The 21,796-nt window shown below is 38.7% G+C and overlaps 1 protein-coding gene across 1 annotated transcript in view; it reads right to left on the reverse strand.

The window, feature by feature from the left end:
• Positions 1-19,192, reverse strand: part of LOC104541179 (ankyrin repeat and fibronectin type-III domain-containing protein 1-like) — a 59,091-nt gene extending 39,899 nt beyond the window's left edge. Inside the window, 6 exon segments of the mRNA XM_010185162.1 lie at positions 2,640-2,850; positions 9,612-9,813; positions 13,282-13,330; positions 13,333-13,409; positions 17,244-17,297; positions 19,140-19,192. Of these exon segments, the coding sequence (XP_010183464.1) occupies positions 2,640-2,850; positions 9,612-9,813; positions 13,282-13,330; positions 13,333-13,409; positions 17,244-17,297; positions 19,140-19,192 (646 nt within the window).
• Between the last annotated feature and the right edge of the window lie 2,604 nt (positions 19,193-21,796).

Raw genomic sequence — 21,796 nt, forward strand, 5'->3', positions numbered from 1 at the left:
TATGGTTTCCTGGATCCATGCCCACAATAAGCATGCAAAACATCTGACAGCACAACAGGGCTGAGAAAGGAGATTTTATGTGCCAGAAACTCAGGTGATTGCGAACTGGCATTGGCTCAAGTTCCCACTAAAGATCTGGCTCTGTTTAATCAAAATTGTGAACCACAATTGTCAGGTCTTAGAAATGTCTGAAATCAGCCACTGGAAATTTTAATCTTATTTTTATTTGGGTTCACATGAACAAGCCAAGCCAGACCATGAGTATGTGATGAATAAGAGTAACTGAAAAGATGACACTGTGGACTTTGCCTCCTCCCCAACTTAATCAATATTTTCAATGCTGTACTCTCTGATCTTACTTGCTTTGTGTTTAAGAGATGTTGGCTTCCTGTTAAGATTTATACAGTCTGAGCTCCATATGAAAATGAAGATCATAGTTTTACTTTCTATTGCTTTATCTGCAGTTCTTCCTCTTCCAGGCAGCGATCCAGGTGATACAGATGGAAGCTATCTGTCCTCCAGATCCTCTTTTCTACAGCATTAGGTTAGGAGCTATAATGGGATTTCAGCTGGATGACTCTGGCTAATACAGTGGAAGAAAAAGAGTTTTCTCTGTAGGAAACTTTTTGTGTGCACTTGGAATGAGTGCACTCTACCTTGCAGTCTCCCAAATCTGTGCATCTGTCCTATACACTTCCAATCAGATTAAGAGATGCTTGTGTCCTGTCCCAAAATAGGGGTGAGTCAGAATTTTACCTTTAAATCCCCTCCCATTCAGCCTGGGGAAATCTTGTTCAACTGCCTACAATAGAGAAATGAAAATGCTCCTGCTGGGTGCTGGATCATGTTCTTGCAGCCCTGAGATCGTGTATTTCATTCTAATAGGGTTGATTAAGTACAGAAAGCAAACCAGAATGACTAGAGAAAAATAGAAAGTGACTGCTATCAGTTCCACAAGAATGAAGCCGTATATAAAGATGTGGTGAACCTCTGTTTGAGTGCTGAAAATAACTTTTTTTGCATTTTGCTCTCAAGTAGCAACTGTAAACTCTTAAGGTAAAAACCAAACAAACCAAAACAAACAATCATTGCTTTTTATTGGGAATGCTTCACCCATTATTTCAATCAGAAAAACTAAAAAAATCAAGATAAGTGAAGTGGAAATTTGGTGGGTATATTTTGAAATGGAAATTAAGTGGTTATATATTCATATTCCCTGTGTTCATAGGCATGTTTGCATTAATTACAGGAAATGAATACTAATTTATGATTGCCCCTGCTCGCCATCAGACTGCATTTATTTACAGATGAGGTCAATGAAAAATTAGTTTAGTCTTTTTTACTGCTGTTTAGAACACTCAAGACTGTGTTTTCCTCTAGATTTGTCATGGTTAATGAATGTTGCTTCAGCAGTCAATCATGTACTCTAAATGCTGTCACACTTTTTTTTAAAGCCTCAGTCATGAACCATGACAGAAAAATAAACAAATAAATATAAAACTAAAAAACTCTTTTCACTGAGCAGCTACACTATGCAAAAATCTCCAGGGAAGGTTAAAGGAGGCCAGAATAAATGATAATATAAGTGCTGTGGACATAGAAAAGCAATAAAGGTGTACCAACACTGAGGGTCTGGCAAAAAACCCCAACACACACACGCACATGCACACACACTCTCCAGTGAAAAAACTGGCAATGTGAGTAGCCTCAAGGTGCAATTTCCTGGAGCACTGAGATTGACATGCCAGCACTAAATGTTGTTAATTTAACTAACTTCAAATTAATGGCAGAGTCTGCAGTGGCCGAACCCCTCAAACACAGTCTCATTATAGCCTTGCTGGGAATGTCCTAAATATAGGCATTGACAGCTTAAAACAAATTCGCATACATTGGTGTATTTTTAGACACGAGTAAGGCGTCAGAGTTTGTGTCATGGTATATGGTTGATTAATTGGGTTGGTAAGTCACCCTCCAACCCACAAATTGTGCAGAAAAATGCCCATGAAGGAATACAAAGGATAGTTTTATAACTACAATATGTAGTTATAAGCAATATTGGTATTCCAGTAAAGCGAGAAGGTTTGGTTTGTGCTTAGATTTTCTCTGGTTCTGTTGAACTTTGAAAATCTCATTTAAGTGGGATTTTAGGCCATTTGAAGATTAAGAGTAAGGAGTCTGTGGTAATGGAAATGATAGATTTCAACATAACCTGTCTCCTGAAGGCAGCATAGCCAAAATCGAAAGGATAATCAAAATAAACCAAAGTCTAGACAACCCATCGTCCTTTCATTTTTGATGACAGACTCCGTACTTCTGACCATGATCTCTGAATAACTCTGTTCCTGTTTCCATATTTTTAAAGTCTTTTTTTCTCAGCATTGATATTAACTCAGCTGCCTCAGTGTTAATCACATTAGAAGCTCAACCTGATTCATGAGTTGGTGTATCTGACTTAGAGAACAAAGAAGATGGACTGAGCACCAATTCAACAAGCAAATATTGCTGCAAATGTCCTCCAGCACTGTGGTACTACTGCCAGTCAATTTTAGTGTGTAATGTAATTAATTTCCCAAAACAACAGCCAACGTTGTTTCAACAGGCAATTATCTAAGTCAATTCAATTTGTGTTCTTTACTTACAGTGTGGGCTTTCCTTTGCCCCCACGTGTAGAAGGGTCCTAGCAATAGGGACGTTGTTTGTCAAAATGGCAATATCCAAAGGAGTCAGTCCCTCGCTGTTTGGTGTGTTCAGGTCCAGTTCCTCCAGTGTGTATTGATAAAGAAGAATCTGAACAGCATCCAGATCTTGCTGTTCTACGGCCTCAAACATAGCTTCATTGCACTGGAAATTCTGTATAACAATAAAAGCAGAAATTCAGTAAGACTTTCTAAATGTCAGTGTTTCAACTGAACTTGCTTCCAGTCTGCAGGAAGATTCAAGTGAGATTTCAACCCATATAAAACTAATGTGTACTTATTTGGACATCTGTCCTGTAATCAACCTATGTGAACAATATTCTTTGTTTTCAGTGTGAAACTGGATGAAAGACTGATTTTGGCAGAGTCTTGCACTACTGAGTTTTACACACTCAAAATTTAAAGTCAAAATCTACAAACTCAGGTGACCAAAATCCAAATCAAAGAAGCTATTCTGGAGAAAAACCTTCACAGCTCCAGTGTGAGGTAGCAGTAGGTACTGTTCATTCAAACGCTTCAGTCATTTCTCGTATTTTTGCATTTAACCTGTAACTAGAAGCAGCTTTGAAATGGATAGTCCTCAAATAAAGAAGTAGAAATGAGACTGAAGAGATGGACTGTTCAGTGTGTACATCCAGAAAGGGAAGTGTCTGAACAGCAGAGAGCATAAGCAGCCAAACCCAAGAACATACATGGTGCCAGCTCCGAAGCAGGGGGAACCACTGAACCTGTTCATTACCAATGTCAAGAGATAAACGAATGGTATAATACAAAGAAACCTACTGTTTCTTAATTGAGCTGGGGAGAAGCAGGTGCATGAGAGCAGCACGGCCTGCAGGTTTCTGTTATGAGAACATCCTTCTGGAGCCTACAGTAATGACGTGTTATTTGCCAAGATTCTTTAAATTCTCTCCCAGTGTCCCATTGCCATAATTATCCAGTAATATTTTTTTTCCTTTTAAGAATGAATTAGTAGAAGCAAGAGGCCCAGCTAAGCAAGGAGGGCTCCACATGTGGTCACATAAAGGAACCGAGAGCTGCATAGGCGTATTGTGCCAATGGGCGTACTAAAGAAATGCATACATAAGAGCGAGTGATCCAGACACAGGATGTAAACACTCCCTGTGTCCTGAAACCCACATGGAGGAAACGCTGAGAAAATTCTTATATAATAACATATTCTTTATGATATGAAATAAGTATTGAATTGAAATTGTCTTCTGCTGTGATTAGAAATGAACATTTCAGCCACATCAAAACTTCATTTTATTTTTAAACTGATGTAGTTTTATTTGGCATGTCCCTGTCCAAATTTTGCCCTCAGTGAAAGAACACTTTCTGAAAGAGCACTGATCTACTGGAACATCTTTTGTCTCCTAAAATGCACAGACTAATGGTTTGCAAGCAGCTCTGAAAACTACAGTCCACTGCTACACCTTGGAATTTGATCCGTTCTTTTTTCAGGTTTTTTTCAGTTGTGCTTGAAGTTAAAAAGCATCTTCAGAAATTCTGAGGCCTGACGAAGATCTTCTGGTCTGCTGTTTTGCATGGGAAGTATTGGTACCACACCAAGAACTGCAACAATGATGTTATCTTAAAGTTTTAATGTGGACCTACGCTGAATATTAAGGATCAGCAGAACAAGAAGATGCACATAAGATTATCTTTACTTCACATTTTCCTAGAGAAATGAGCTACCTCTGTTAGATGACTATCTAAGGATGTGATGAACTACGCAGCAGTAAAGCAAATATAGAGTAGTGCTGACTTGGGAGTCTACCTTTTTGACACTTCAGTACAGAAGACACCTCATGCCAGAGAAATGTTGTTTCCTGTAGATTTCCATGCAGAATAAAAGACACTACTTGAACAAGTGCTTCATCAAAATGGGTCTATGTCGAATTCTTGTTTTCAGATGCTTCTCTAGATTGTAAGATTCGTATTTAATTTAATTATCAAATATTCTGATCATACTTCAGTGTTAGGTGTAAAAGAAAAATCTCAGAAAAAGGAACAGTTGAATCACAAGCAAGGCAAAAAATTGTCTTTAAGGACATATACTGTCATTAGAGAGGGCACATCTCCAGAAAATTTTAGAAAAGAGGCTGGCACATATCCCTATTATTATAAAGTCAAACTTAAAAATGACAGAAGCTTTTACTGCAATGCAGCAATATTCCTTTTCTTTCTGTTGTCTTGTTTATGTAACACCTTATCTTCCTGAAATCAGAGATCTTACTCTTGTTCTGGAGTTTTGCCCCTACCCTGGAGTGATGAAGTGATCTGGCTAGAAATTAAAAGAATTTTAATTAATTTTAATTATAATTTCAAAATATTTCAATTAACGGTATTATTCTGATACATGCTATATGTCAGCCACTCCCACTCAAGTCAATGGTATGTGTTTAACAGCTGTATGTCACTGCACTATGTATGCAAAATGAACATAAATAGATCACTGATGTTCTACCTCAAGAGGGGAAAAAACCCCTGTGCTTCTTTGCTCTTTCAAACTTCATTATTGTGAATGCAGAACTGTGAATTGATAGACTGTTTTTTCATATAAATAATTATAAATGCAACATATATTCACCAGTTCTCAAAAGATATATGTCAACATTCTAAAATGCACTACATTTACATCCATTTCAAATTATTTTTCTACTGATTTTGGAACTTCCTCTATACTGTTGCTTATGGAAGTAAAGGGTAATTATGCTTCAGAAGCATCTGGTTTTTGATCCAGTTAGAAAACAAGGAAAATCATATTACCCTTGTAACTGATCACAGCTAGGAAAATCCACTTATTTAACAATAAATTCATAAAGAGCTTACTACAAAGGGAACTGGTTGAAGTAAACTGAATGACTACATTAGTTCCCATTCCTTTTCATTAAGTTCATTTTAGGAAACAGGGGTTAAGAGTGTGAAGCAGAACAAAAAGGTGCAGTAGATGCTATTACTCAGTGACAGGCTCATGGTGCTCACTTAGGAGAGGAAACTGGGAATTTCTTGGTTCACATTTCCACCTCTGTGGCACTGGGTACATACATAGTTTCCTTTTCTGAGATCAGACTAGTAATTCTCTTTTAATTGACTTGATGTATGTGCATCAAGGTTAAATGAGTTAGCATTTGTAGAGTGCTACCCTAAGTGCTCAATACCATTATTTGGCTTTAATTCCAGTTTTGTGTGAAACTCAATAAATCTTGTACTACATCTTGGGAGTTTCTTGAGTTATATAAAAACAAAAAATCCCTCTGACACAATAAAAAGAAGATGGCTAACTTCAGTCATACATCTGAAATTAACCCAACGATATGGCTGACAAAAGCATTTGGCCCTTTGCAAATATATATAGGCACACTTTAACAACAGATTTTAACTACCTGATTGATGATTGTGGAATTATTTTTAAAACTTTGATTTGAATTGTTATCTTTGGATTCAGTTATCAAAATTTAGTCCTGCCTTGATGCCTTTGAAAATGCATCTTTGGATTTTTGCCTGTCAAATGAAATACCTAAAGTATTTGTGAAATTTTGGGCTTTGGTAAGTTGCTGAAGAGAATTAAGCACATGCTTACATTGATTCCTCATAAAAGCTCTTGCCAGCTAATCTATTGGCAAGGATGTTTCACCAAAAGGGAAAAAAGAAAAGTAAATTTCTATTCCTTAATTTCATTAGAAATCTGATTGAAAAAGCTGCACTGATTTAAACAAGAAACAGAGCATGAATTTTATGAGCTACTTCATCCAATCCAAACAATTATGAGACCAAATTGCAAATATCAGGTTTTCCAAATGAACAATTCAGACACAAGCAATAGGCTGAAATATTTTGGCAGGTCTTGTACCCTCAAAGAGTGTAAAAACATGGGAGCTGTGATATGGCCGTTCTAACTGGGCATGTATGTGGCCTGCATCCACACAGCAGCGCACATCTAACCATGCTCTATCTATTTCAGTCCAAAACTATCCCGATGAGACAGCAAGATATCTACCATATTTTCAGCCAGATCAGTAAATTGACCCATTTGGAAGCCTGTATCCAGCCCAGCTCTGCAAGTCCAGAAAAACACTCTACACACCTGACCAGCTTTTCCCTGACTATTTGCTTTCACACAGAAAACAGAAATATATTTGAAGATTATATAGTTTTCTGCAAAAACCTGATCATATTCTATGTAAAGACTCTCCAGTGTTGCAGTGTTATTCAGACATCTGCAGCCCAGGGGCAAGTAATTCAAGCAGGGGTAAGACGTAGCATCTTTAGACCCACATGCTCAATTTTAGTCCAGCTGATATTGTTACAAATACTGACAAGACCCTTCTGATTTCTGCCTTCATTTACATTTACTAAATAACTTTCTTCTGCTCTGAAAAGACAAGAACATTGAATTAAAAAAGAAACTGAACCCCATTTAGAAGTGATCAGGTAAAGTTCAGGGGCAGCCTTCACATGGCTTTTTCCTTGACTCAGTCCCGCAGCTTCTAATCGTTAGCTAGACAGCTGTGCTATGTGCTTAATTTATTTAGGTGTTACTCTGATGCACAAATGTATATACTGAAAAGGACTACAGTATTGCTTTGCAGTAAGTAATAACCGTGTTCCAGTAAGTGATTCAGTGCTGGAGTGTTTAGAAATGCAATCTTATGTAGCTTAATTAAAATGAAGTGCCCCTTTCAAGATATTTGCTCTAGGTTTGACTGAAAAAGTCCACTATGTGCTACTGGAGTTGGAAAAAATGTTAAAGTAGTTTCTGCAAAGACTTGTTTTGATAAACATGAGTTCAAGAATAAAGCTATTTTGGGACATTGCTATGTCTGCAGCAAGACAACAATTTACTGAATGGAAAGTGTTGCACAGCGAGAGAGAATGGAAAGAAAACTCTTCACTAGCCAAGGCTGAAAGAAAACAAATTCTAACAAATATTGTTCACTTGTCTGGAGACATGATTTTAGTCATTGACTTAGCTATGCAGCACAGAAACCCAATGACTAGAAAATATATCAGCTAGCAACTTGTCCTGGAATATTTCCACCCCTTCACTGATAGTTTCCTTGCTATTTATTTCTAGGGAAAACCGTGAAAACAAGAGGCAGAAGGGATAAAATGGATTCCAAAGCCTTTTGCGTTCAGCAGAAGTCTGTTCACTGACTGTTGTGGACACCAGCTCAGACCCCAGACTGGTAATACTCAGAGGTACGTGTGCTTGCTGCAGCTCAGCAGCGACAAAAGTGATGGCCCTCCCATGACAGTGTAGGGGCTTGGGGGAAACAAAGTTTGCACAAGTCTATGTCCCATTAAACCACCATCCACATCACAACATAAAATTGAGTCTCCTAATTACAATTACTGATTGAATAGGCACTCCCGCTGCCTGACAGATCTGGACTGAAGAGTGAGAGAAGTGAGACTGTAGGTAATGAGCTCTCTGGATAGCAGAGGACGTGAGCCTCAGGAGCAGTACACTGCTCCGCATTCTTTGGGCTATGCTCATTTGCCATTTCTCTTCTCATTAGTTAAGTACGACAGAAGACCCCATATTTGAAGGAATACGTAATTTGAAGTGTGTATTCAGAAAAACAGAGGTCAGAAGATACACTAACAGACTGGCATTCATTCAGTCTACATGTCAGTCTGCTCTGGCATAGTCCCCAGCACTAGCTTATCCTCCTCTCACTTGCTTAGTCACACACAAGCTTGCAGCTGAAAAAGGCAAGTACAGATACTGTCTAAGGACTTCATCTAAAGAATCTTCCAACAGTTCATACTTAGATGCCCAAATTAAAATGATCCCTAGAAACTGAACGCATCTAGAAACCCACTGCCTCAAAAGCACAGCTGTTGGCTCCTGTGCAGAGGCTGTTCTTCAGCTCTCAAGCCCTGTTTGACTTTCAGTCTTCTCCTGTAAAGCAAAACCTATTGGCTTTGGCAGAGCTGAGAGGACGGAGCCATGATCCCCTGCTTCCTTCAGGTCATAGTCTTTCTTCACAAGACAGAGACAACAGTCTCTTGACTTTCCAATGCACTAAAGCAACACTTCAGTTTAGCTCTTCCATGAGGCATGCATGGGTCCTCTGACTTCAAGAAAGGAGTGATCCTAGGGAATAGGATCATTGAGTTGATTTAAAAATGACTTTCAGTTCTTGCATTGATTTATATGCTTTGTCTCATACGTAACGAAGATTTGTGAGGGTTAGAGGAGTCTTGAGTGTGCTGCTTCAACTGACAAAATGTAATACTTTTATTATCTGGCCCAACCACATTCAGAGTTTAGTCCTGCACTACGCTAGGCATCTATTTCAGTGCAGCAGAGTAATGGTTTCAAGAGGTGTCTCCCAGCACATTCACAGACACTGTCATAAGTCATTGCTCTTTAGAAGTGGAGAGGAACTCTTCCCCTCAAAATAATTCAGAGAAGTTGAAGGATGTGTCTGTTCTTCCTACTTGTGGAAAAGTGGAATTTATTTTGTTTTGACAATATCAACAGCAGATTCATCTTCCTCCAGCAAATATAAAAGATTCTGTTGTGCACTGTACTTAGACTGTGCTATTATTTCAGGGACACAGTCCATTCATCAGAATTTATGTGCTGAAGGTTGTGTATCTTCACCAGCACTGGCATAAATAGGAGCTCTTGTGAGTGCTGGACTTAACACTCAACAAGTTAAGACCTTACTCCTAAAATAAAACATCATCACTTGAGTAAGGCAGCTTTTCTTTAGCCTTCAAGAAGGTCAGACGTTATTTTGACACGGGATCATAAATGCTTAAGTCTGGGGATAATATACAGCACTGGTCAGGGAACAGAGAAAGTGAGATGATGAAAACTGTACAGATTAAAAGCAAACTGATTAAGAAGATTAATAGGACAGCAAACTGGCCATTTTATAAACATCAAGTATTTACCATTGAGGTCTTACGGAGGCTGAGCCGGTCAGATCGAGCTCTGAAATATGCTTCGTCAAAGGATGTGTGACTCCCCTTAAGCTTCTCTGACAGGTTCCGATATAACCGCTTGGCAGCATTTGGAGAGGATGGCATGCTGTTCTTTTTAGTCTGGAGGAGACTCAAGTTATGCATTTGCTGTGTCATTTTCAGCTAGTAGTTTCTAGAAGAAAAACAGCAGCTGTTTAACAAGGTTTTGCTACACTAACATCATTGATCAGAACTATATCAGTAAAACACACATCACAAGACTTCTACGGCAAAAATCACTTTCACACACAGTCTTTGAACACTCAGAAGCACATTTTCAAGTATTCCTTCCTTTCATCATTCAAGTATGCATCAAGAATCAGTCCCAAATTATGGATAAAAATAGGTCAATAAATGTCATAGGCATGTTTGTGAAGGAAGTTTCAATTTCCCAAAATCATTTTATTCCAAAAGTAGTGTCACTGAACACCAAATACCACACAGTGGTAAACTCAGGAGAGAGAGAACCATTTGCATTTGTCACACAATCCTAAACATCATCAAGATGAGGACAAAAAAGAGGAGACCCATACAATACTTAATCTAAAGGTAGCTCAGCATACTCCGTTGTGTTTGCTTTGGGATTATATTTTTTTATATATGAAAAGCAACAGGCTCAGCACCTCTGAGTATCACAACATTACATTATGGAGAGATTCCAAGCTTCACTAAGCCTGTATGCCAATACGGAAACTTACTGAGAAGCTGTTTAGCAAGTTTACATTAAATAAATTAGGCATATTTACTTAGTAGGACTTCCCCTACTTATTGTGGTATTATTAAAACCAAACAAGAATACCGTTACTGAAGCTAACATGGCTTAAAACATTTATTAGTTCTCCCTAGGCTGATAAAGTCCTCCCTCCACCTTGCTAGACCAAACACCTGCTTGTTGATTTCCAGTCCCTAAGTTATCTGTGGAGAGGACAGCCACTGAAGAAGAGCTGAAGGTAAGATTGGAGATTGGCTGGAGATTTTTGGTGTTGATGTGAAGACACAGTTATTTAAAATCACACTTATAGGAGCTGTGGTGCTTCTAGTTCATAGAATCAGTATTGTGACAATACTCCTGAGGATTAAAATGATTACTAAAAAAGGAATTTTGCCAGCCTGACTCCTAGAAAACCCCATCTCTTCTGCAGCCTTCACTAATGCAGGAAGTGTATTTGTAACCGCCTCCTTAAACTCAGTTGCCCAGATGTCTTTCACAGAATGTCTTGAACATCATCAAATTCAAGCTTTCCTTGAGAAGTTATTTTCAGAATCCCAAGTTTGTACAGGGAATATCTTGGCAGCAATATTTTCTTTTATGAGGAGATATTAACCTGAGCAAGTAAAGGAGAAGCATCTCTCAGTTTTTGAACAGTTTTCCCAGAAACCTGAGAGTTTGGTGGAGGTGCTCTAGTCACATATCTCCCATTCAAAATCCAGATAGTGTGCAGGTCAGATTGCTCTGTTTCAATATGTACACTGTAAAAAGGATCTCTAAATATATTACAGCATTCTAGGGTGCTGGTGTAGTCTTGGGACCAAAGCAAATTTAGGTACTGTTGGGTTGCTAGCCTATATCTCCATCCCAGAAAAGCCTAGAACAGTTTAACACATCTGCTCAGGCCTGTTCCCCATGGCATGGGTTCCTGTTCATAACAACTGCATTTAAACATAGTTTGACTCCAACTATTACAATTCCTAGAGGTTGCTGGAGTCCTTCCTGCCTTGATCTGGTCAAAGAATCAGGATTTATACATTCAGCAGAAAACAGTGTGTTAGTAACCATCTAAACAATGACTTCTGAGGACAGTAACAACAGGGTGTCCATATTATGCGTGGAAGCTTTTTCAGTACACAGCCAGAACAGAGCCCCAAGACTGACATTAATGTCAGAAGAAGACAGAATCTTTCATAATCTCATGAAAGTTTCTCTTAAGTCAAGAGCAGGTGAGTCTGTAGAAAAGGTAAGTAAACACTGTAAAGATTGCAGCTATTCAACAATAAAATAGATGGCATCTTCGCTATCCACACAGAATCAGTGCATCACAAATGACTTGTAACATGTAAATGTTTCCTACAGACTAACCATCAATTTCCTGAAATAGTACATGGAAGAAATGCAGAACAATAAAGCAATAGCTGGAATAATATAATGCAAATGAGCTGCATTTTGTACCAGTGTACTGAAACAGTAAGATGCAAAATCCTACTGAAGGTTATCATACTTAACATGTTTTCTAGTCACATACAAGGTATGAAATGAAAAAAGGAAAAGGTAAAGGTAAGCTGCATATTCTGAAAAACTTTCTGGAAGTGTCATCTTATTAGGCTGTTGAAATGACTCCTGGGAGAGCAGTGAAAATGAGATTGGGCAAAATAATGGGTAAAATGTATAATAAGAAATAAGGAAAACAGCTCAATTCACATGATTCTGTGATTGAAAACTTACTGGATTTTATCAGACATTAGCATTTTATTTTTACAACTATTTTGTAAGAACATTTTTAGGCTCTTTTTTTAAGAATTCATTTTTTGGGGGGTTTTTACAACCATGTCCTCACCTCACTGATCAGGTGAAATCCTGAAATGTGCATTGTCTTGACTGAAATAACAAATAGCCCAACTGAAATGCACTCTGCCTGAGGATACATCATTGTCACAACTAAAATTGTTACAGTATATCAAAGACTAACAGTTTAGAAACCTGTGATGTCCAGAACTGACTCGTTTGAGATTTTCACCTGTGGAAGCCTCTGCACATACCTAACACAGGTCAGAATGAAATGATGAGGACATCTCAATATGGTTCGGAGCAGCCCTGTGTGATCTGACTGACTGGCATTGTCACAGCAAGTCGAGAACTACAACAAGCAGCACCGTTACAAGGTTTCTCAGTAGAAGGAAGAACAGAATAACAACAGCAGTTCATAATTAATAGTCATAATTAGCAGTAGTTTGCAGTTTGAATAATTAAAAGAAATACAAAATGAAACTCTTATGGCAGTGGTTCCAATAACAAACAGCCTGGATCTCTGGAAAAACAGGTACTGCACTACCCTGGAAATAACCACCAAAACAGTCTCATTTGTGTGACTGTCACCCTGCTATAGCATGTACCAAACCAGTGACTGAAGACTTCCAACACACATTTCATGCTGTACATACCGTACCTTAATCTTTGTTGATTAGATTTCTGCTTGTGCTTCTAAGCACAGGAGTAACTTGCATTCCCTAACAGCAGGGTGCTTTAAAAGTCAAATTCAAATACAAACGAATATGAATTAATTACCCTTATAAAAGCTTATTTATTTTTGGCAAACACTGACCTAATATTCATGTCCTTTTAAAATCATATTGCAGAGAGAGGAAAAAAAAATGTGAACTAGAGATCACTGCCTGTTGTATGTGGCACATACATGCTGCACTGTATAGACAGGTGCACTGGTAGGGCATAGCATAGCTGTAAAAGCATTAACTTCAGATTTTAGGAAAACACAGCAGCCAAGAAACAACTCAACATTATCCATGCTCTTAAATATGTACATGAAACAATCTTGTACTTGAAACTAATATTAAGAATATAAGCATTAAACAGTTAAATTTGACTTACCAGCTTAGGCTATCCAAGGTAAAATGTGAACAAGTTGCTTGTAATTGTCTTCATTCAATGAATCACATTGGCTTTGCTGTCTCTGCTGGTTCAGCCTCTGGGCAGAATGAGTAAACCTCTTCCTTATACTGCATGAATGATCAGATATGAAAAAGCTTATTACTAGCAATTACTGAAATCCAAGATCTCTGATAAGATTTCAGAGCTAAACAGTATTTAAAGCATAGTGTTGTATCACAGGTAAAACGTTTGGTACCTTAACTCTATACCAGGTACCTGTGCAGCTATAGGAATGACAAATACATAAAGCTCTTGCCTCCGTAGTCAAATATGCCATGACTTCTGCATGCTTTTAGCTTGTTGTATCCCTTAAAATTGATCAGCAGCACAGTGTGCAAGTAGAAAAAATAATTACTGCCAGAGTAAACAAAACTGCGATTGTAATTAATTTGCCGTGAAGTACGAGCAAAAAAGACATTAATGCAGCCTTCTTAGAGCAGTTAGTTTCATGTTAAACCTATAAAAAGGGGAAAAAAAGATCACAATCCTACACTCAGTTCAGTAATGCATGTTGCATGTGATGTATTGTTTCTTCCTTCTTCAAGCAGGCTATCACTACAGCTGTCTGCAATCATAGCAACAAAAGCAGCAACCATATCCACAGCTATGGGACATTTGCAAGATCATTTGAAAGCTTTCAGCCTGAACGGGTTACGCTTGAAAAAGATTATTGAGTGAATATGAAAAACATATTTTATTGATGCCTACAGTTCAGCTAAAACAGATCCTGTGATGTCTGCATTAAGAGCTTCCAAAATAGTAGAACGGTGATATTTGAAAATACCTTTTTTTTTTTTTTTTTTTACTGAAGGGCAAAAATTGGAAATGTTGGATCCCACAGAAACCCACAAAGATGTTACAAAGTCAGAATATGGAATAACCATACACAGCCTCAGAATTCTAAAAATAGTGCAGGTGATAAAGAGAAAACACGATCGAGAAAATGGTTATCGTTCCTGGAAAGACCATGGGTTAAATTCACGTAACCAGAACACTCCTGTGTACCATCTGGCAACAGAAACACATTAAGACACACTAATTCCTGGGTCTCTCATAGCCGATGATCAACATCTACAGACAAGGTATTTTTTATTGCTTTTAAAAGGATGCCAGAGCTACTGTTAAAATCTGCTTTATTCACACCTGATGTTTGATTTTTGGAAAGTGCTGGAAACCTCCCAGAAGCTGGTGACCACTCTGATTCTCCCACCCTTCAAAAGCCAGTTGAGAGTACTGAGCCTCATACCAAATAACGTCCTTTTGCCAAAGTAGCTGAAGCTAAAATCTAGTCCTGGACATCACACTCCCATGTCATGGGACCTGAACTTATCCTATACTTTTTAAATCAAACTGGGTACTGATCATACCATTTTTGAGGGTTATTCTATATGCATGTATGTATGCATATGTACATATTTCAAAGCCATAACAAGAATATAAAATGCAAGTACCTGAATGTTTTGCTGCAGCAGACAACTACAGTGCGCTATGACAATACACCATGCACAACATTCCTTCTCCTATCCCATGAAAACACAGGCCACACGTGTACAGGATTGCCTCTCTTGTTCTGCTGCTTCTGAGGATTGCTAGTGAGAAGGCTGCAGGACAGCTGACTGAGGTCACTGCTCCTTGCCAAATGGAAGAAGACTGGAAGTCTTTCAAAAACCACCGAATAACACTCTAACACTGGGACATTATCTGGAGAGAAGCATGCTGAAAATCTGAAAGGTCTAAATTAGTTAAAATTAAATGTAAGCGCTAAAAAATTCATTTTCAGTGCTGTGCTGAATAGGGATGATTCTTCTGAGTCAAAATCCCTGTTTTAAGGGTTTTTGGTCTTTGGTCCCCGTCTATGGAAGTTGCTTGTGAGGGACTTCTGAATTTCCAGCTGTTTTCAGAGGAAAAAGCTAAAATGAGTTTACTGAAACTAGTCTATTCTTAAACATTTTTAAGCAATTTCTCATTGTGGGTCAATACTTCCCCTTCTCTCCTTCGCTTTCTCCCTTCAGCTTGGTAGATTGTAGACCTTTTGCAGCTGCTGTTTCAATTTTTATAATGCTTAGGACTTCTCTATTGCTATCCAAACTTTATTTAGCAGAATAGTAAAAGAAGAGATGTTTTCTTGCCCAAACTAGTTCCATGAAAGACAATTAGATTGGTTATATCAAGTAAACCTATTTCTAATCTTCCTGTCATATGAATTCAAGTGCATTATTAAACTGTTCAAAAGCCAGAAGACATACAACAACACTCAGTAAGGTAAACAATCATAAATTTGTGAAATGATAAAAACATGAAATTCATTACTAAAAATAATGAATGACTGTGTGTAAATAAGTGCAAGAGGCAACTACATCTAGTTCTGGAAATGGAGAAAACTCAAAGACCTACAGAAAACAAAGCCTGGGTTCATGATAAAACACATGCAAGCAAATTAATTAGTCTGACTTTGTACAGAAACCTGCATGCTCTTAGCCTTTGATAATTCCATTAGATGGCTCAAAGATGTCACCCATTTATTATTTAACTTGCCTATATCTCATACGTATTAATCATAGTTTGTTTGCTGTACTTATACTACTTAGCCTGTTATGACAGATTTTTGTTCCATGTTGGATCGCTCTAAAAATTTGTGTACCTGCAGCACACGTGATGAGCTGATTCCACAAGCTGTTATTACTATTGCTAAAGCTGCTCATTTTTATTTAGCAGCACATTTCATTTAAAGGAGCCACCCAAGCTGGCTGATTAACTGACACATTTACCAAAACCTTTACATCGCATTGTTCTCAGCTTTATACACCACAGGTATTTTTAGCAGCCAAGCAGCACATTGTGTTGTCCATTAAATTCATTTTTCAAATTCTGTTTGTTTCCTCTGGACACCAGGAACGTTTCTGGGATGACGGAGGCAGTTCTCAAGTGGAGGATGAGGCACTCACAGAGCTGTTCTGTATGAAATCTCAGGGCAGCTGGAGACACTCGTTTCCATTTCGTCAATCAATAGGTGGCAGTGTTCACCCAGGTCTTCAAAACCCTGGTGTGGTCCATGGAGCAGCAGCCACACACAGGTACAGCATTGTCCCAGGCACACAATGTCCAACGCTTAATTACAGATGGTATTCAGTAGCAAACAGTCTACCCTATAAAGAAACTAACGTTCCCTTGTTTTATATCACCTTGTGTTTCGGCGCTAGGCATACACTGAGTTTGTGAAAAACAGTCAGTAGACCAGTAGTGTGGAAACTGGGTGGGAAGTTTGGAGCAAAGAAACTCAAACATTTGGATTGTGAAAGGCTCAGATGGAGCCTGACTTTACTTCCTAATCAGTCAATGACAAAGCTGTCATCATCATTAGAGAAAAAGCTGTATTTTAGACTGTTCATCATCTCCCTAGAAGAATACATACTGCCCAGACATCAAATTTGATGTCCTGTACATTGTCAAGGCAATGTAGCCAGGCAGATCGGATACCTCAGGATGGGACCTCCAGCCTCCTACCCAAAGTAGCATGGTTGGGCCAACTCTATCTGGCAGCTATAGGCTCTCTCATTTTGGAAATTCATTATTGGAAAGGTGGTTAAAGTGACTCTGCTGCTTGAAACAAGATGTTGGGGTGTTTTCTTTCCTACAGCCAAAGGTATACTAGTGGGAAAGGTAAAAAAAACAACAAACCAACAACCACACAAAACCAAAAATCCCCACACTTATCCTTTCTTACAAACTTTTACACATATAAGCTACTGTAGTAAAGTCCAACTCTGGTTTTGGCAGTTTCTGCCTCTCTGGCTCCTTGTTTACCTATCATCTTTCACACGTACTCTTTTGCCAGTTTGTTAATTCTCTGTCCTATTCCCTGGTTTCTTGTATTTCCTCAAGGACATTGATCTGAGTCTTACTGTTTCGCTAGCTCCTTTAGCCAGTGTTCTTGATCCAGATCCATAGCAAACAACCTATTATCCACAGAGACACAGAAGTATTCAGTATATTCATAAAAAGACAAATATTTCCCAGTTCATCACTCACAGACGTGATCAAACTCAAGAAATTCTGAAATTGTGAGTGAAGAAAAAATAATTGTGTTTGGACTAAGTTTAGAAAATTTCCCAATGAAATAATTTTCCCAAGTGTTTTGAAATATTTGAGACACCCGTGATGTCAGCGACTAAAAGAAGCTGAGCTTGGCAGCCCTGGCTCGTCCAGGCTTCCTGCCTTTGCTGTGGTTCCCAATCTTCAGTCCTCTCCGCACAACCTGGACTTCGGCATACCCGGGCTCTGCTGCAGAGCTGGAGCTGGCAGATACGCCAATGCCTGGGGCTTGCAGACTCCCACTTCCACAGGAAGGGACTCGGAGGCCAGGAGTGCTCCAGCTTTGTGGCAGCAGTGCCTTGGAGCTGCAGACCCCGGTTGCTTTTATTTCAGAGTACGGTTTTAGATGAACTAGCAGGAAACCAACTGTTTGGTCAGAATTCTTTCAAGATGGCATGGGTTTTGTACAGTTTGTTTTTGACAAAGTGGCAAGGTTTTTTTCCCCTAGTCTTATTAATTGGAAAATTCTGGAGAAAAATAACCCCTGGCTGCAGTGGAACCAAACCAAGCTTGGAGTGTTGGAGCCACAAAGCACTACTTAGTCATTTGGGATCATCTGGAGTGTAGGTTAGGGTAAACAGAAATATGTATTTAGTATGAAAAGTTCATCAGATCCTTAAAGCCACTACTGTTTGAAACAGGGAATCAAAGAGCAGCTGCTGTTGCCCAAAGTGATCCATGTATGTATCAGAGGTGCTCACCAACATCGCTTGATGGAAATGCTCCCCTATTGCAAAAGCAATGCAGAGCAGCATGCACTTTGCTAATGGTTCCTGCAATTGTTCTCCATGTTAGGAAAAAAACCCTAACCTGTGCAAACACATCCACCTTCAGAAAGCTTATAAAAGTACATACAGGCCACTAGACAGATCTGAAGATACTGCTGCTCCTCAGAAACAAATTACGCAGCTGAACATCATAGAAATAATGAAGCTGTCAGCAACAGCAGTGCAACTGTGTTGTTTTGTCAGTCTCACGTTGATTATGCTATCTAGTCAGACACGCCACATAGAGATAATTTATGCCATGTATAGTTTGGCCATGACTACTCCCAGCTGCACTGCATTTAATCCAAGTTACAGCACAAGATTTTTCAAACAGAAATTAACAAGCTTTTCATAGCTGGCAATTTCTAGATTAGGAAAGAAAAAAGAAAAAATAGGATTTATTAAAACTGAGTGTGGAACAAAGCTGAACAGAGGCAGACATGCACCATTCCAGACTAGTACTTCTAAAATAAAAACCCAAACCAAAACTGTAGCTATAAAGTGATGCTGTCTTCAAAGACGAGAACAATTTTTGGAGTTGTGACATGGTCATTAAAAAGACCAAAAGGAACTTATACACATACAGATATAGATTTTATAAGTCATTGCTACTTGTGATTACAGTAATTAGTGATGCACATACTAATATAAGGCCTGTTTCTGAAGGTGAATCTCCCTTTTCTTTGAGAGTATCTATTATAAAGCACTAGACAAGTGTCATTATTTCAGGCATTTCAATAAACAAGAATAAAGCACCATTTCAGGAAGACTTTGATACAAGGAGCAGTAGGAGGACTACTGTCAAAGGCTAACATTTACCTGGGGAGAACAGGTTTTCCAGATCCTGATAGAGACAGACTCTTCCAGATAACAACAACTCAAAACAAGAGCCTATTTGTCTGAATTACCAGAAAAGAACAACAAGGACATCTGTCTCACTGGCCCAGCTCTTGTGAATGGCCCCCCGGGTCATCTCGGTAATAGCGAGGCATCACGCTCCCTGGCTGTGATAGCTTTACACAGGCTGGGATTCAAACTGAAATCATTTGGTCGGATGTGACTGCTCATTTACATTTTAGTTAAAATGAAAATAACTCTGAGGAGTTCCAAACCAGTGTCTCACAGGAGCAATACAAGAGCCTAAACGGAATTGAAGTGATTGCCATGAAGTAACTCCAGGCTTTCCAGTGCAATTCTATTTCACATTGAGTTAAAAACCACATTGAAACGTTCATTTTTGCTGAGCATTTATGATAGCTTTCAAATCACAAAGATCCCAGGTTTACTACAGAGGCAATGTACATGGACATAAAAGAGTTTTTGTTACAGCCTTTTTATAATTTACAGAGACAGGGACATAATGATTATGATACTTACAAGGGGTACGAGGCATAGCAAAATCGGTGGCAAAACTCAAAATATGTGATTGTTCTTTCCTGAAGTCCAACATCTCAATAAAAGTAAAATTGAAATGCAGGAAATGCGACCAAATCTTTCCTGTGTACAATACAGGAGATATGTAACATACTGTGCCAAAAATCATTACTTTTTTACAGTGGAGGCTTTCAAAATACATAGCAGTTAGAATAGCAGCTCACAAAAGTATCCTCTCATCATGTTCCTCAAGCCCTAAAAGTGATGAATCTCTTTCCTTTCACTTAGTTAAGTCAGCTTCTCAGCAAGTAATAAACGTTATTTCTAGTCCTCACTTTTTTGCCACAAGCCCCATCTTCATCACCACAAACATGAACAGAACAGAAAGCGATCACTGCTCTCTAATGAGCACGTACTTTTTGGATCGATTTAATTCTCAGCTTCTCTATCCGTTCCTCCATCTTCCTCATGTCCTAACTAATGCATCTATCAACACCAAAGGTGAGAAATGAACTTGAAAGAAATTCCTACTTTTCCTGGCAGGTGGCAGCAAGCATTACCTTGTTTTGCAGCAGGTCAAGGGGAGGCTGATTCAGAACATCTTGGTTTCATTTCACACATTCAAATTCTGACTTAGCAAAGTCCTTGGCATGCAGCCTTCAAGCCACTTCTTATTCCTTTCATGACTGAAAAAACCCAATCCCTCTTCATGAGTGATTGTGCTATAGGCCACATCCTGATACGTTAGCAAAAGCCTCTGAACTCCCATCCTGTAGACAGCCCATCTGGGATGTGCCTGAGTCATTCTCAGCCATCCTTCAACCACAGAAAACAGTGCTGGTTGATCCTGGGGCAGAAGATGCTCTCTGCCAAGTGCCTGGACCCACTCGAGGTGGCACAGCCTGCTCCAAGTCATGCTCTGAGCTGGTTCAGTCTCCAGCTGGACCAAGTTTCAAAGTTCACTGTATCAAGAATGTTTAGTTATCTACACATTCGCTTATGTTTCGGTTACATGCAGCAAATTGAAAAGAGTATTAAAAATGAACTTCAAAAAGTGTAACAAAAAATCCCAACAGCCTATTATAAATAACTATTAGCTATATTTTTATGAATTAAGTACTTAGAAAGTGTTTGTACATCACCATGCAGCCATTACGTTCATTAGAGTTGTCACAGGAGACAGATGGGGAGAATAATTTGCTGTTGTGTTAAAAGATTGAATATTGATTTGAAAACAAGGACTCATGGTCCAATGAAACAACATTCTCTGCAGCTAGAAGTGCTAATCTGACTTCATCTGAATTGGGTTCATAAATATTTGTAAAACCAGGCAGCTTAGGTGGCTTAATTAAGAAAACACTTGCTTTTCACCTCTAGGAATTCATTTCCTCCAGGGTCAGAGTTTGGTGGTCTTTCAGCTATCGCACAAACTTCTACACAATTTGGAATGATTAATGATCTCTGTTCAGAAAAATTATGAGGTGCTATAAGGAAAAATTAACTGAATTCACACAATGTCAAAACTCTCACTGAGTATCTTTTCTCTGTTTTTTTAAGGTGAGAGGCATGATCTGTATGCATGTATTTCATAGATAACTTGTATATGAGCAATCTCCAAACCTGCACAGAAGTATCTTATATGGTAATGAAGTCAGTCTCTCCTACAGACAACACCAAATCCAACTGAAACCTTATAGGCATTAAGTGCTGGACAAGAGAGTTACTCTTCAAATTTTCACCTGAGCCCTTGTACAGACAAAATGCCTACAGGTTTTAATTCTGGTCTTGACTGGAACATTAACAAACCCAACAAACCCCAAACCCCAAAATGAGCAGTTTTATCACACCGGTGAGTAGTTTTGAATTTTTTTGTGTGACTTTCTTCTGATTGGTAAGTAATACGCTTTAGATCATACTCTGCACTATTTCACTCAAGATCTTTTGAATCATTGCAACTGAGAATATAATTTGCCTCTCTGAAGATACCATTCTGAGCAAACTCCAGCCTCTGGGCCACTGGCCACTTCTCCAAATAGGCAGCGTTAGCAACAGATTCCATAGGACATCCAGTGGTGCTACTCAGCTTGCAATAAAGCCACGTATTTACAGTGAGAAGTTTGCTTTGGGATCAGTTTTTGGTTTTGCACTGATTTGAGCAGTATTGGCAGATATGCATACCCTGGTCAGAACCTGAGCACCTATTTTTTGTTGTTGATCTCCTA

This window comes from Mesitornis unicolor, unplaced genomic scaffold (assembly GCF_000695765.1).
Source record: "Mesitornis unicolor isolate BGI_N332 unplaced genomic scaffold, ASM69576v1 scaffold19595, whole genome shotgun sequence".
NCBI classification, from domain to species: domain Eukaryota; kingdom Metazoa; phylum Chordata; class Aves; order Mesitornithiformes; family Mesitornithidae; genus Mesitornis; species Mesitornis unicolor.